Here is a 14,560-nt window from a genome sequence, read left to right as displayed (position 1 = left end):
TTTGACTCAATGAGGGAGACCAAGTAGCAAGAAATGTATTTTTATGTGGAGGACGTGGTCAACTGGCCAACAGTCAAAGTGTTAAGCCTATCAAAATACTATTGTTGTTTGTGGCTTATCATTGAAAATCTCTACTACTAAGAAAATGAAGTTTGGTACGATCTTTGACTAGGTCTTGATAGTCCACCAACCAGCCAATTGAACCATCCGATTTGCCAACTGGCCACATGAGGCTTTTGATGTCCTCGTCTGATCCCTGCAAAATTTCAAACAAAAGGATAGGAACTCGCTGATAGGAAAGGAGAGAAAAACAAAGCAATGCCAAGAGCTCCATCAATCTGTTGTTCATCGATACTTTGATAGATAAAGCTCTCTCTTTTCCATCTCGTCCATTCCCCGCCTTTACACTTCCGCTCCTCTTGCTCCGCATGATCTGCACCTCCCCTCCGCTGCGACGACCCGCCTTCACCGCCTTGCGGAGCAATGCCCGGCCCGCCGCCGCTGTCACAATGTAGGCATCTTCTGTGAGAAGCTCTGGATCGTCCAGCGGCCACCACATCGCCACCTCAAGCCCACCACCCTCGCCCGATCACTGTTGTCGTGGTGCTAGCGTGCTACGGAAGTGCTGCCCCAGCTGCAGGCCCATGCTCCTTCTCCCAACCGTGCTCCGGCTTTGCTCCCCGTGATGAGGACATTACTCCTTCAGATACGAACAATGCTCCTCACATGGATATGCAAGGATCAATCACTAGAGCTTGTGCACATCAACTACATCAAAAGGTGAGCTCGTTCCTATGTTCATTTGGTAATTATGAGAATGGTATGCTACCTAATGATGCTATTATATTTGGAGAAAATGGAGAGGACCAGGAAGTATTTGGATGAAGACTTGGAGGATGAAAAGATCAGACAAGACGTAGAGCAGTTTGTGACTCGTTGCACAATATGTCAAAAAGCTAAGTCTCGTTTAAATCCACAGTTTATATATGCCTCTTCATGTTCCTTCTTTGGGCGGATATTTCTTGAGATTTTGTTTTGGGATTATCTAGGTGTAAAAAGGGGAGGGATATTATTTTTATTGTGGTGGATAGATTTTCTAAGATGACACACTTTATTCCTTATCATAAAAGTGATGATGTTGTTCATATTGCTAACTCTTTCTCAAATAGATTGTTCGCTTGCATGGTATGTCATCTTGTTTCAGATCGCAATGCATCTTTTGTTGTTCTCCTTCATTCTTGCTTATGTGATGTGATTCGCAGGCAAGGAGCCTTCTTGGCAAGATCAACTGGGCGCAGTTCAGAACTAAGAGACGACATGGTGTTTCATTGCGGGCTCGGGTCTTGACAGAGAGATGTCTTTCACTCAGCAGGCAGAAAAGCCCGTAGGCAAGAGGTGTATATTCAGCCTCATTTGGTGTCGAGGACAAGGGTGAGATAGAGCCGAAATAATTTTTAAAATTTCAGACTTTCAGTCCATTTAAAGCGTATAAGATTTCGGACTATCCGCATCTTCAGCTAACTGCTCACTGGAACCAAAACAAAAGACATGATGCTCGATCTTCGTAGGCTTGATTTATAAACATCAATTCTGTAAGTACAACAACAATCCACAAAGTGAAACTACTAACAGCAACATCATATTGAGCAGAGGATTCAGCCAAATAAATCAAAACCTCCAGGGCGAAATAACTGGGTCTGGGTTCAGCATCTTATTTGAAGCACCTCCCGAGTATTACATAAGGTGAAAATCTGTAATTCTGATCAGAAGTAATTGCTACTGTAGAATTTCTTCAGGAAATCAGAGGTCCCTTGATCCTTTGAGCCCAGCTCATGCACCAGGCCCTCTTGGCCAATCACATACTGCCCAATAACATGATGGCGCTGCTTTGCATGCTCAACTATGTTGTTCAGCTCTTCCATCCCCTTGAACAGAAGCATATCAATAACCTGCTTTGCAAAAAAAAGGTTAGTTGACATGAATATCGACATGCATGACACTTCAGTAAGAAAGACCGCTGACCTACAAGAATATTAATATTATTAAAAAGAAGAGTCAATCCTGATATTCAGAAGCAATGGAATGCTACAGATATCAAGGCAGGGATCTGCAATCGCTCTAAGGGAAAGGCATTGATGAAACATGTGAAATGATAAGGTTTCTGAAATTTCTGTTGGACTCAGGCTGCAGGTCATAAGTGGTACAAAACAGAAGTACTTCAAAGTAACACTGTGATCATGTAAAATTCACTGAATGACAACACTAAATTGTCAAGAAATACCCTAAACTCATTGAATTTAATTCTAGAATTGGAGTTTCTGCGAAATTTTAGTCCAAACTCGGTGCATACAAAGTTCATCACTGAACACCATGGTATCAGAATCATTGTTCCAGCTGTGATTCTATACATTTAACACAGCTCCTTGCTCCTTCATTTCCACTCTCTTGGAATGACAATTGATAAGGAGCTAAATCTAAATGAATTCCAAGTTTTTTCAAACCTGAAGTCAGTTAATAATTTAGGAAGAAATCCAAATAAACCTCCAAAGTTTGATCCAGACTTCGTTTGGCCTCTGATCTAATACCATGAATCCAACCCTAACTTTATTGTTATATCCAGATCACCCGGCCTTGTTCGGTTTAATATGGATTATCAAAGATTGGCAGGGATTGCGGGAGAATTGAATTTTATTCCTCCAATTTGATGCCAATTCCTGCGCAACCGAGCAAGGCCTGAGCTGGTTTTGATGGGTGGTTTTGCATTTGTGGTCCTTTCTCACCAGATTTGCCACTTAAGCTGCCTAATCATACAAGTGTAGTTACAATTTTTTATTTGTCTTAGACAAGAAATGCTAGCACAAGAAAGGGCAAACCATAAAAAGCAAAATATGTACTAGCAGCTGAAAAATATGGTATATGTAATTTATCGGGATCTCAAAAGATAGTGTATGTTATTAGTCATACATCTTTTCTCCTGACCAAAAATGACTAGCATATCTTTTTTTAACAAAAAGCCTAAATCATTCCCTGGTTGCAAAACAAGAACTACAACATTTTCGCAGACTGCTTTCCTGATATCACCATATTTTCAAGAAGATGCTGCTTTTAGTTGTTCATTGATAGCCCACAGTTAAACCAACATGATTACATCAAACAAGAATTATGTAACTTTGACACCTTCATAAAGAATGTCTATGCTTGATTTTTGTAAATTTACCCTAGAATAAAAGGTATGCATCATTCATTTTACTCACAAAGCATACAGCCATTCCCCAATATATATAGTTTACAGAAACATAGAGCAGTATGCTTGGAGTGAAATTTGACCCCATATAAAAATTGTTAAGATATTGGAAACTTTGTATTATGCGAAAATGTCAAACTGAGTTGGAAAGTACCCCACATTACCTTAGCCAAGTTAATTGCATCTCATGATATGAAGTATACAGGAGTTTGTAATTGTGAATTGAGGCCAAATCATTTGTAGTAACATTCCAAGCAATGTTTTCTAGTCGTCCAATTAATGGTGACGCGATTACTCACGATTAGTTGGGCTTGCCACCAATAAGGGCCAGCGACTAGGTCTGAGCAACTAGAAACCTAGTCATCCGGTTAGTCATCCACTAACCGTGATTAGTCATCCAATTAGGCTTGAAAACGATCAGATTTGAGATAATGGGCTTCAGGTGGTGGGTGGTGGGCTACTGGGCTGGCAATTAGGCCCATTAGATTTTGGGTATATATTTCACAGCTGCAGTGCTGCCGAGCCACCTCGTCCCATAATGCCCTTCATAACACACGCGTGGACGCGCCGCCACCAGCCTGCCAAAATTCACGCTGCCGCTGAGGAAACACCCAGGAGCTCCACGCCTCCCTGCTGCCAGGAGTGCCCCCTGTCCAGGAGCTCCATGCCTCTCTGCTGCCAGGAGATGCCTGCTTGCCAGGAGCTCCCCGCCAAAATTTGTGGTGTTGATGCTTCTTATATATACTATATGTACTGTATAGTATACATATCATATCAGTCCTGGATGTACAGGATGACTATACATACGGCTAGGTTCGACTGGGCTCAAGTAATCAGCCTAATCGATGACTAATCACCCTATCCGTGTCATGGCGATTAATTTTGATTAGACCACTGTAAAACATTGATTCTACAGAAACAGAAGCCAAGAAACTGCAAGTTAGCACCTGTAATGGGCATTGTGGCCAACATTATGACACTGTAAACCATGAAATCTAAGATAGAGAGATCTAATGATAAAATAGTTAACTTCATTAGAAGATGCAAATGGGATCTAGCATCTTTCTTAGGAGAAAAAAGGACTGCATAAATGTCTCTAAATTTAACATGCGCTGATTATATAACAACAATTAGCAAGCTGTCTAGAACTATAAACTTCATCCTTAATCCTGCCAAACAAAAACAACCAAGAACAAAATTTGAGTTTATACAGAATTAAGAAATCCAACAAGCATATGGCTGCGGAACTATGAGTATCAAACTCATTCTTCCTTTAATGGGATTTGCATTGACAAACATTTTTATAAATATGTTGGTTAGCCAGTTATAGTTATCCACCAGGCAATGCAGAGAATTTCCCTGTAAACTTTAAAGTGCTGACATCCATCACGACTAACCAAATAATTCCAGACTACAAATGTCAAAGACCCCTAATATCAGACTGTGATCTGCCTTATTGGCTAAAGGCGTAAAACATATATGCAAGTAGAAACATAGTGAAATAGTTGGGTGAAACTGATGTCATATCAGGAAATTTGCCCCCAGAAACATTTGTATATACATTATATAGAAGCATAATGGAAGAGCAAGTGCAACTCTGTAACTAGGACAAATTAAGACTAATATGGAAGCATGCAGGCAACATTTAGCATCACAATTCACAACTATAATGCAAACCAACCAACATAGATGGAACACTACAGTCAACCTTGCATTTAGCCAGTAAGAGTGATATGCTATGACATGAGCAGGTTACAAAAACTGTAACCTGCCTTCCATTGAATAAGTACGGCCTCCTTTGGATAGGTCCATTCGCCATGTGGATAATAGGAGGGGACTGTGTGTGGATTGTGGGGGGGGGGGGGGGGGGGGGGGGGGGGTGGTGTTGGGGGTTAGTTCATTTCCTCCTCAATCCCCGCCAATCTACAAGGCGGATGATTTATCGAAACAAACCCTAAGCCTAAAAATACACAGCAATCGGCTGCGAATCTTTTATACGTAAACAAAATCTTATAATCCACCCAAAATGTCATACCGTCCGGACGGCGCATCCACGATTCATGAAGCCCAACTATAACCAAATATGTCGGATTCTACAGAAAATGCACCATTCGACCGGATAGAATCCAGATCGGAGAAAGTGTTCATCTTGGCCTAGGGATCGAACCGAGAGGGGAAGCCAGAAAACGAAGGGGACGGGAGGGGGAACCTTGGGGTTGGTGATGTTCTGATTCTTGCGAATCTCCTTGGCGATGGTGGAGCGGAGCTGGGAGGGAGTGACGACGTCGTCGAGGTTGTAGATCTCCATGACGGTGGGGATGGAGCGGCAGGCCTGCTTGAAGAAGTCGAACACGCGGTGCCGCGCCTCCTCCAGCGACGCCGAGTTCGGGGGCACCTTCACCGCTCGCATCGTGAACGCCATCGCTCCCCGACTCCTCCGGCCGCGCCGCCTCTCGCCCTCTCCCTCGCCGGTGACTCGTGCTGGTGGTGGGCTGGTGGCTTCGGTTCGACCTCCGGGAGGGCACGTGATTTGGCTGCGGACCTGCGGGAGGTGTCGTTGGGCCGGAAGGACGGGGACGGCGTTCAGGCGAAAGTTTGGGCCGAATACAAACGTGAATGAATATTCTAGTTATTTTTTCCTTTAGGGTGAGGTTTTTATTTTTTTTTAAAGATTTTACGGTGAAGTTTGGATAGTGGGAAATGAAGGGTGGGAAAGGGAAATGAGGGGAGATGGATATCTAATTCTTTTATTTGGGCATATATTGGAAGAGAACATATCGAGTGCAAATCATTCTCTTCGTGTAAACCATGCAAACTTCAATCTGGGTCATCGGATCAACGTCCGCATTCTCTTCGTGTAAACCATGCAAATTTCAATCTGGGTCATCGGATCAATGTCCAATGGGAGGGCGCGCAGGGGAGGGGTGAGTTTTGGGTGGGTAATGAAACGGTGAGTATGGTTATGCAAGTCCTGCACCTTTAACCCAAACCAAACCTTATGAACCCCAACATGGGATGAGGATAAAAAATTTATATCCCTAACCCATACCCGCTCTCATATAACCCACAACATATCATTTTTTTCCATTCCAGTGTGCTATCACTATCCAAACACCACCTAGGTGTTCGTTGTGATTATGAATTTGAATGGATTTATTTTGTAGTTATAACGTGTACTCAGATGTGCAACTCCCATTTTTGAACTATTTATTATAGGTCGTTTTAAGTTCTTCGAATATAAAATTTTTACTATTCATTCAGATAAATATATAATTCAAGGGTGAAAACCAAAATAAAAAACATATAGTTTAATATGGAGGTAGTTATTGGGATGCCATCTTCGGGTCTGCACGAAGGTACAGATGATGAAAGGCAGACCCGTAGGCCCAAGGCGGAACCTTCGGGTACAAGGCACTAATGTCACGGTAGAAAAATGAAGACGAAGGGCATGCTAACGAAAAACCGTGGGGGATTTATCGATCTTTCGGTGAGGACGAACTGAATAACTCGATTTGAAGGGAAGAGGAGACATTGGCGGCCCGACTTCAGCAATCTAGAGGCATCGCGCCTTAGCAATTGATACACCTCCTCCCTGGTCGCTGCGTCCTTGCGATGCGCCACACCGGCCAGGGCATCCATCCTGCAAGCAAATAGAAGAGCTCGCAAGAACAAATAAACAAGCACTGGAATCGCAGGGAGAAATCAAGAACTAATCTGGATTGATCGAATATGCGGTTCCGAATACAAGAAGTCGGGCGGCTGGATCAGCACGCGCGCTCTAGGGGAGTTAGCGATGGCTATTTCACGAAAACAAGAACCCAACCCTCCCATGGCGGCTGCTGGGGGGAAAGCACTGGGAGGACGACCTCCAACCCTAGGATGCGCCACAAATGGGCTCAACTGGATACACGACCCATTGGGCCAAAATAGTATGGCACAGCACCATGGACTGAAAACTGTTCTGTACGGAAATGACTACTGCACCCAACTCAGAATAGGTATCATCATGAGGCTGGATCCGTTTGAAAGAGGACTTATTAAGCTTTCTGTGAAGTACTTGAATGTTCCAATCAGATTCTGAATAAAGTCTTTACTGTTGTCACAAGTTGGTGTTGCCTTGCTGTCCGAAACCAGCCCATGCGAATCCACTCCCTTTCTTATCCTCTCCATCATTCCTAAGCAAAACAAAAGTGCACGTGTTTCCATTGTTGAAATATAATGTACAAGAGCTTAAGAATGAACTTACTTGATGATTGAGTTGACGGGCACGAGCGTGAGTAATAGGGCCAGGTGGCGGGGATGTCACAACTGCCGGTGTAGGTGGTGGTGTGGATGTATCATTGGTGTTGATGTCCTCATCATGCTCCATGGTTGGGTGAAACAAACCAGATTCTCGAGAAGAGGATCCGACTCCCCATCATGATAGCTCCTGGATCAAGCGCTATCACTTTAACTCATAATATGGGTTTAAATATTACATAATCCAGAGAATTGTGCTACGAATTTCCGGTACAAGCTCCTTGGGCTAAGGTGAATCAAACAAAAATGGAAGCAGTAGCTAAGCTTCAAGACCGTCCTTCAACAACACTCTTCCACAAGCAGACTGAGCGAAGCACGGGCCACACCTGAACCATCCATCATCATTGAGGTTGAACTTTGGATCGGATCCTGCATCTACGAATCTTTCCTCAAGGTGTGGGATAGGTTCACGTCATCATCTGTATGCAAACTTTAAGTGGAATGCAAAAGTAAAAATAAATAGCCAAGGGACAAGTTTGGAATTTTCTCAGGCAAGCAACAAACAAGCTATATCATCATCCAAATAATATCAACATAAGCCGTCCTAGCATTCCATGTTCTGGGGTCAACACACACTTTTCAAAAACACCAATTCCATGCAAGAACTCCCTCTCCTCATACCTCACCTGCCCCAAGCAGGAGATCAACACTAGAGGAAGGTAGAAGATAAGTAACACTACTCTTTACCGAGGATGTGGCTATACGCATAGCTTTTACTCTGCAGGGGTTGTGCACCTGGACCTAGTCAAATCATAGCCAGCTAGGAGCGACCCAACTAAACAACGAGACACCGACCTACTATCACGAAACTAGCGGCTATGACCACCATCCTGTGGTTTGGGGTGCATCCTCCCGCAAAGAGGTCGCCCCGGGACTGTGAAGCCTCCCTTACACCTGGATCCCACAAGATAATACTACTCGGGGGACGTGAGGTCAACACTTCCTCCCACTGCACGGATATTCTATCTTTCTACGAGCTTGGTGCTATGGGTAGCTAGCTCGGATCGGATCCACCCTCATAATTGATGAGTGGTGTGCACGCTTAACATAATTTCACCACCAGAACCACTAGCCGGCCTTAGTTGCTGAGGCGAGCATCTTCATTACAAGGCGTATCCGCTGCAACAGCCCGCTGATGGCACCATTTACAAGTATGACCCCAAACACCTCAAGTATCTCAAGTAACCCCCTAAAAGAATGTACTTGCAACAGGTACTCTGTAAGGTGTGCCCAACGCACACCCAAAGCCCCTGATCTAAGGATTAGTGCTCGCCCCGCTAAAAGTTCTGATCAACAACTTCTTAAAAGTGTATCTCTACTCACGCCAAAATTATCATAACCCATCCCAACATATACACATGCAAATAATAACCAAAGCATCTCATATAATCAATAAGGTAGACATGGGGTACAAGGATTTGAGGCAAACAATTACAACTGGTATATTAGAGAATGTTGCTTCACAAATAAACATAAACGAGGTCCAAACAAATGAAATCAAACAGGTTTTTCTTAAGAAAAGGTTCCCCCATTTTATTGCTCAGAAACAAAGCATACAGTTTTAACCGTGCAAGTTCAGCGTAATTTTACAGCGCGCCTACTAGAACAGAAATGGAAAAGTTCTCCACAGTGCTAGGACTAGCTATTACAGAAGAATTGACCACCATGGTAGACGTCATCTCTCCAACAGTAGCTTCAAAAGCGCTAGCTATCCTTTCAAAAAAAAAGAAAAAAAGAGCGCTGCTATGCAGAGTAGAACTGTTGGCCAAGCTCGTAGGAGATGGTACCGAAGGTATGTAGGTAACACATTCGCCTTCAAACTCGATCGCTGAGGGCTCACTTGGGCGCCTTTTTCTTTTTTATGTTTAAAAAAATAAAAATTTCAAAAATATATGTCTGTTTTCAAAAATTTCAAAAATATACCCCGGTCGCCCTATGGGGGGCGACAGGGCCTAAATGTAATTTTATTTCTTCAAATTTGCAACAAGGTCCCTGACCGGGGGCGCGCGGGAGCAGGGGGCCGGTCGCCCCCCCCCCCCCCCCCACGGGCGACAGGGGGGCCTATCGCCCTCCCCGCGGGCGACCGGGGGCCCCACTCACAGGCGCGGCAGGGGGGCCTGTCGCCCCCCCTCCTATATAAACATTGTACCCCCATTTCCTCCTCATTTGAGCCTAAAAATTCCAGCAAAATTTCAGAAAAAAAAGAGGGGTGAGGAGAAGGGAAGCGGCGAAGCCCTGCCGGATTGTGCACTTGTGATCTGTAGGTTAGTACATTTAGCTTATGTATTTTTTCATTGGTATTGTAGAGTAATTTAATTTAATTAGTGCTATAGTAGAACCGTTTAAGTAGGAGTTTAATGATACTTTAGTTACGTAGTAGTAAATTAGTTTAGAAAATTAGTACTATGCGTTTATTATTACAATTGCAGTACTATTAGAGACGTGTTTATAAATTAATTACGATTTAGAATAGAATTTCACATATGCAGTATAGAATTTGAGTGTCATCACGTAGTTATGAATACTTATATGTTGTAGTTGAAATCCATACTTAGTTTTTATGGATTAAGGTAGTGAAGTAAAGAGTATAACTCGATAAGTATTCTGTGATATACAGATATGTCGAGCAAGATGCAGTTTTAAGTATTTTTTGGTGACTACAATGTTTTGTATGGGCCAAATGGAGTAGACCTTTCTGCCTTTAAGTGCACATCTAGCGCCATAGATAAACCTCTGGAGAGAAGTTTTGGTTCCATATGTAAGTGGCTACAGCGTGGGTTCCGTGTTGATCCGGAGACACATGTGATGACCGTCCAGTCTCTTGTTAATTGGGAGGTAGAAGGTGATTTATGGGAATTGATGATGATACACACCACTGATGACTGGCAGAAGTACATGCAATCAGCTCTAGAGCGTGGGTGGCCTCTGGCCATTCTTGTTCAAACTCGGGAGAAGACACAAAATGAAATCCAACATGGTGCAGATCAAGCAACTCCGAGTATTCGAAGAGAGACCAACTATGTTGAGCAAGATGAGTCAGAAGAGATAGAGAACCAAAACATCGGACCACAGGGCCTTGCTGATGAGGGAGAGAGGATACATAGCATTGTGGACGAGATGGAGGCAGAAGACCAAACCGCAATGGAGATGGAAGAAGATGAGGGCTCATCTGATGACGAGCAGTACTCATTGCCAAAAGAGTGGAAGGAGCATGGTTTTGGCAATCATGTCGCAGAAGACGTACAAAATCAGGAGTGGGAGTACAGAGGGAATGAGGTAGTGCAAGGTGCAACATATCCAAACATTGAAGCCGTAAAAGATGCTGTGAGACTATGGGCAATATCATTGAAAAGAGAATTTAGAGTCGTGAAGTCTGGCAGTAAAGAATATGAGGTGAAGTGTGTGAATGATGGATGTCCATGGCAAGTACATGCATTCAAGGGAAAATGGAAGTCGAACTGGAAATGTTCCATTGTGACAGAGCACACTTGTTTGCTGTCAGAAGTTGTTCCCTCGCATCGCAATATATCATGCGACTTTGTTGCAAAGCAAATATATGGGTTGATTATGGACAACCTAAATTATGAGCCAAAAATGATTGTTCGACACATTGAGCAGACTTACCAGTACACCATTAGTTATTTGAAGGCATGGCTGGCTAAACAAAGGGTGTTCGAGATGCGGTTCGGCACATCCGAGGCATCATATGATAACCTACCTCGTATGTTATCCCAGGTTGTTGCAAGAAATCCTGGAAGCTTTTATGACACATACCTCGTACCAGCCGTGACTAGAGGGCATTTTAGTGTTGTCTTCCGGTGATCTGCATTGATGGCACATTTTTGACTGGAAGGTATAAAGGTCAGATACTCACCGCAATCGGGGTAGATTGCAACAACCAAATAGTTCCGCTCGCATTTGCATTTGTTGAGAATGAGAACTTAGACAGTTGGTATTGGTTTCTTGAACGAGTGAAGGTTCACGTTGTTACTACATGTCCAGATGTGTGCCTTATTAGTGATAGGTACGCAGGTCTGCTACAATCAATACTGAAATTGCAACGTGGAAATGCGACAACGCCTCCATTGTGGCCCGATGTCCAAAACAGGTGGTGCATTAGGCATATGGGTGCAAACTTCTATGATCACTTCAAGAATGAGGATCTTAAGAACATATTTAAGAGGTTGTGCACCCAAATTCAACAGAGAAAATTCAATGCATTATGGCAGATGCTTGATCAGTTGACTGCAGAGCTAGTGAAGGTAAGGGCATCAGGAACAAGCACGAGTCAGGCTGCAGAGGCTAGGGATTCAATTGAGAAGCCATTTTCACACTGGATTCGAGGTGCACCTAAAGAGAAATGGTCATTCCTTTATGATACCAACGGAATACAGTATGGTATTCAGACAACGAACCATGCAGAGTGTTTCAATATGGTTATGCGTTCTTGTCGTGCCTTTCCTCTTGTGGGAATTGTTGAGTTCATCATGTATGGGTGCATGAAGTATTTCAGAGAGCGTTACATGGCTACAAGCATAAACATCAGCAACCCCCAAATTCAGTTTTGCACAAGAGTGACACAATATATGCAAGAGAAGATTGAAAAGGCCAAACTGCACCGCGTCATATCGACAGGTACAATGGAGCATAGATTTGAGGTTCTATGCAAGGATAGAACTGGTCGTGGTATCCGTAGAGTTAGGGTGGTACATGAGAGTTTGATTACAGTAGATGGCAAAGCCTTCTGCTCCTGCATGAAGCCTAAGTTATTGCATTTGCCATGCTCGCATCTCATTGCAGCATGTGCAGAGTCTAGGTTGCAGCCATGAGTATTTGTTTCACCTTACTTCAGCAAGGAAGCAGCTGTATCCACCTGGGGACATGAGGTATACGGGATTGGAATAGTGGGACCTTTCATTCAGGATAATGAGGATAAGATGTTTATTCCTGATCCAGCCACTAAGAAAGGCAAAGGCCGCTATCAGACACGTCGTATTCGGAATGGTATGGACGAGTCCGAAGCAAGCAAGGCAGAAAAGCATTGCAGCCAATGTGGAGCATTGGGTCACAACTACAAGAAGTGTCCTCCGAATGCACTTCACGATGCTGCTGACGTCGGTCCTTCCGGAAATCCCAGAGATTGAGCACATCCTACGTTCAAACGACCATCGGCGATAATTGCTCGTGGAAGGCACTCGGTGTCATGATCCACCAGTGTGCAGTTTGTACCTATATACTAATCGTGCGTGGAGTTTGTATCAAACATATCTGTAATATGTAGTAATCGTGCGTCCAGTTTGTATGAAACATATATGTAATGTATAAATATCGTGCGTGGAGTTTGTATCGAACATATCTGTAATATGTAGTAATCGTGCGTGGAGTTTGTATGGAACCTATCTGTAATGTATAAATATCGTGTGTCCAGTTTGTATGGAACATATATGTACCTATGTGTTCTTATATATTTTTGAATGCAGGTATGGAGATGGACTCCTTGCTAGACCCAGTTATCGACTCGAGCCACAGGTCTTTCTTTGCAGCAGTTGAGCACCGATCCCTAGAGGTGCTACATCCTCATCCACCTGGGGAGGCGATCTCTATACACCACGATTGGGTTGACAGGTATGTAATGAAATATTATTGTTTATCACTTATGTATACGTCGGTATTCCTTTGTTTCGACAATTTTATTTATTGCAGGTTACGTGAGTCCGGTCTACTGACTCTAGGCCATCTTGTCGAGAGTGGGCCTATTCAGCTCGACCGATCCCTCCTGACGGCGCTCGTTGACAGATGGAGGCCGGAGACACACACGTTCCACCTCCCGTGTCGGGAGATGACTCATACACTGCAGGACGTGGCCTACCTCCTCGGCCTCCCTATCGTCGGGGAGGCTGTAGGTCTGCGTGTGGTGGCGGCCTCGTGGAAGGATGACCTGGAGGCCCGTTTTTCCCTGGTTGACCGCGTGGAAGAAGCAGGTCCGATCAACCCGCACCCGCGAGCAGCAGGTTCTTCGAAGACCTGGTTCCTATAGTTTACAGTATGTATTCATTGCATATTTAAGTTTAATTGTTACAATTCACATGTTGCATTGTCAGTTCAAACCATTAATCTTAATTGTTTATGCAGCCTAACCTATTGGCTGCGGATGCCGACGAGTACAGTGTCACCAGATCGCTGGAGGCGTACCTACTTTGGTTGTTTGGTTACATCATATTCAACAACACTCATGGCAACTCGGTGGATAGGATTCTCCTTCCGTATGCACGGAAGATTGCGGATGGGGACGAGGTCGTACCGCCCTACAGTTGGGGTGAGGCAGTACTTGCAGCCACTTACCGTGGACTCTGCGATGGCTGTAACACCCGGTTTATAAAAGAACATAAACCGAGCAATCATATACGTGCCAGGATCAAGTCACACGTATATACAACAGAATGAACAGTATATCACAGCACATATCACGAATAAGACATAATAAAGCGAAATATGAATGTTATTTATTACATTAATGACAAAATTTCTGATACAGCAGAAGCGAAGTACAAAAATACGATAAACTCTCCGAAGCTGAGCAGGGCGCCACAGGGACGTCGACTGGGAGACGAACGCCTAGAATTCCTCGTACTCCTGGAAGCTCTGAGTGAACTCCCTCGCCTCGGCAGGAACTGAGCAGCAGTAGCGTATCCAAGAGGAAAAAGTAGAGAAGAGGCAAGCGTGAGTACACAACCGTACTCAACAAGTATAACACAAACTATGAGGCTCTAAGGTTGGCTGACTCAACAGCATTAGCTTTTAAGTCTTGGCAAAATTTTATTAAAGCTAATTACTACAAGTGCATGAATTACCATTAACCCAGTTACATATTAATTAATCACAGTTAATTAAGAAGCTACTAAAAACCAAACCGAACCAAGCCACCCGGGGAACCTGCCTCGTCAAAGGAAGATAACCCCACTAATCAAAAGGAGGATCTGGGTCGCTCATGACCATGAGCACGGCTAGTATACCAGT

General features: G+C 43.8%; 1 protein-coding gene across 1 annotated transcript; it reads right to left on the bottom strand.

Moving 5' to 3' along the window:
* Positions 1-1,544: 1,544 nt before the first annotated feature.
* LOC120706943 (NADH dehydrogenase [ubiquinone] 1 alpha subcomplex subunit 6-like) lies at positions 1,545-5,796 on the bottom strand. The gene is made up of 2 exons (XM_039991703.1): positions 5,454-5,796; positions 1,545-1,949 (listed from the first exon to the last, which is right to left on the bottom strand). Exons 1-2 carry the CDS (start codon positions 5,664-5,666, stop codon positions 1,764-1,766), a joined length of 399 nt encoding a protein of 132 aa, XP_039847637.1. The 5' UTR covers positions 5,667-5,796; the 3' UTR covers positions 1,545-1,763.
* Between the last annotated feature and the right edge of the window lie 8,764 nt (positions 5,797-14,560).

Source organism: Panicum virgatum, chromosome 5K (assembly GCF_016808335.1).
Source record: "Panicum virgatum strain AP13 chromosome 5K, P.virgatum_v5, whole genome shotgun sequence".
Classification (NCBI taxonomy): Eukaryota; Viridiplantae; Streptophyta; class Magnoliopsida; order Poales; family Poaceae; genus Panicum; species Panicum virgatum.
The sequence above is the reverse complement of the archived record's forward strand: the minus strand, read 5'-3'. Positions and strand labels throughout refer to the sequence as shown.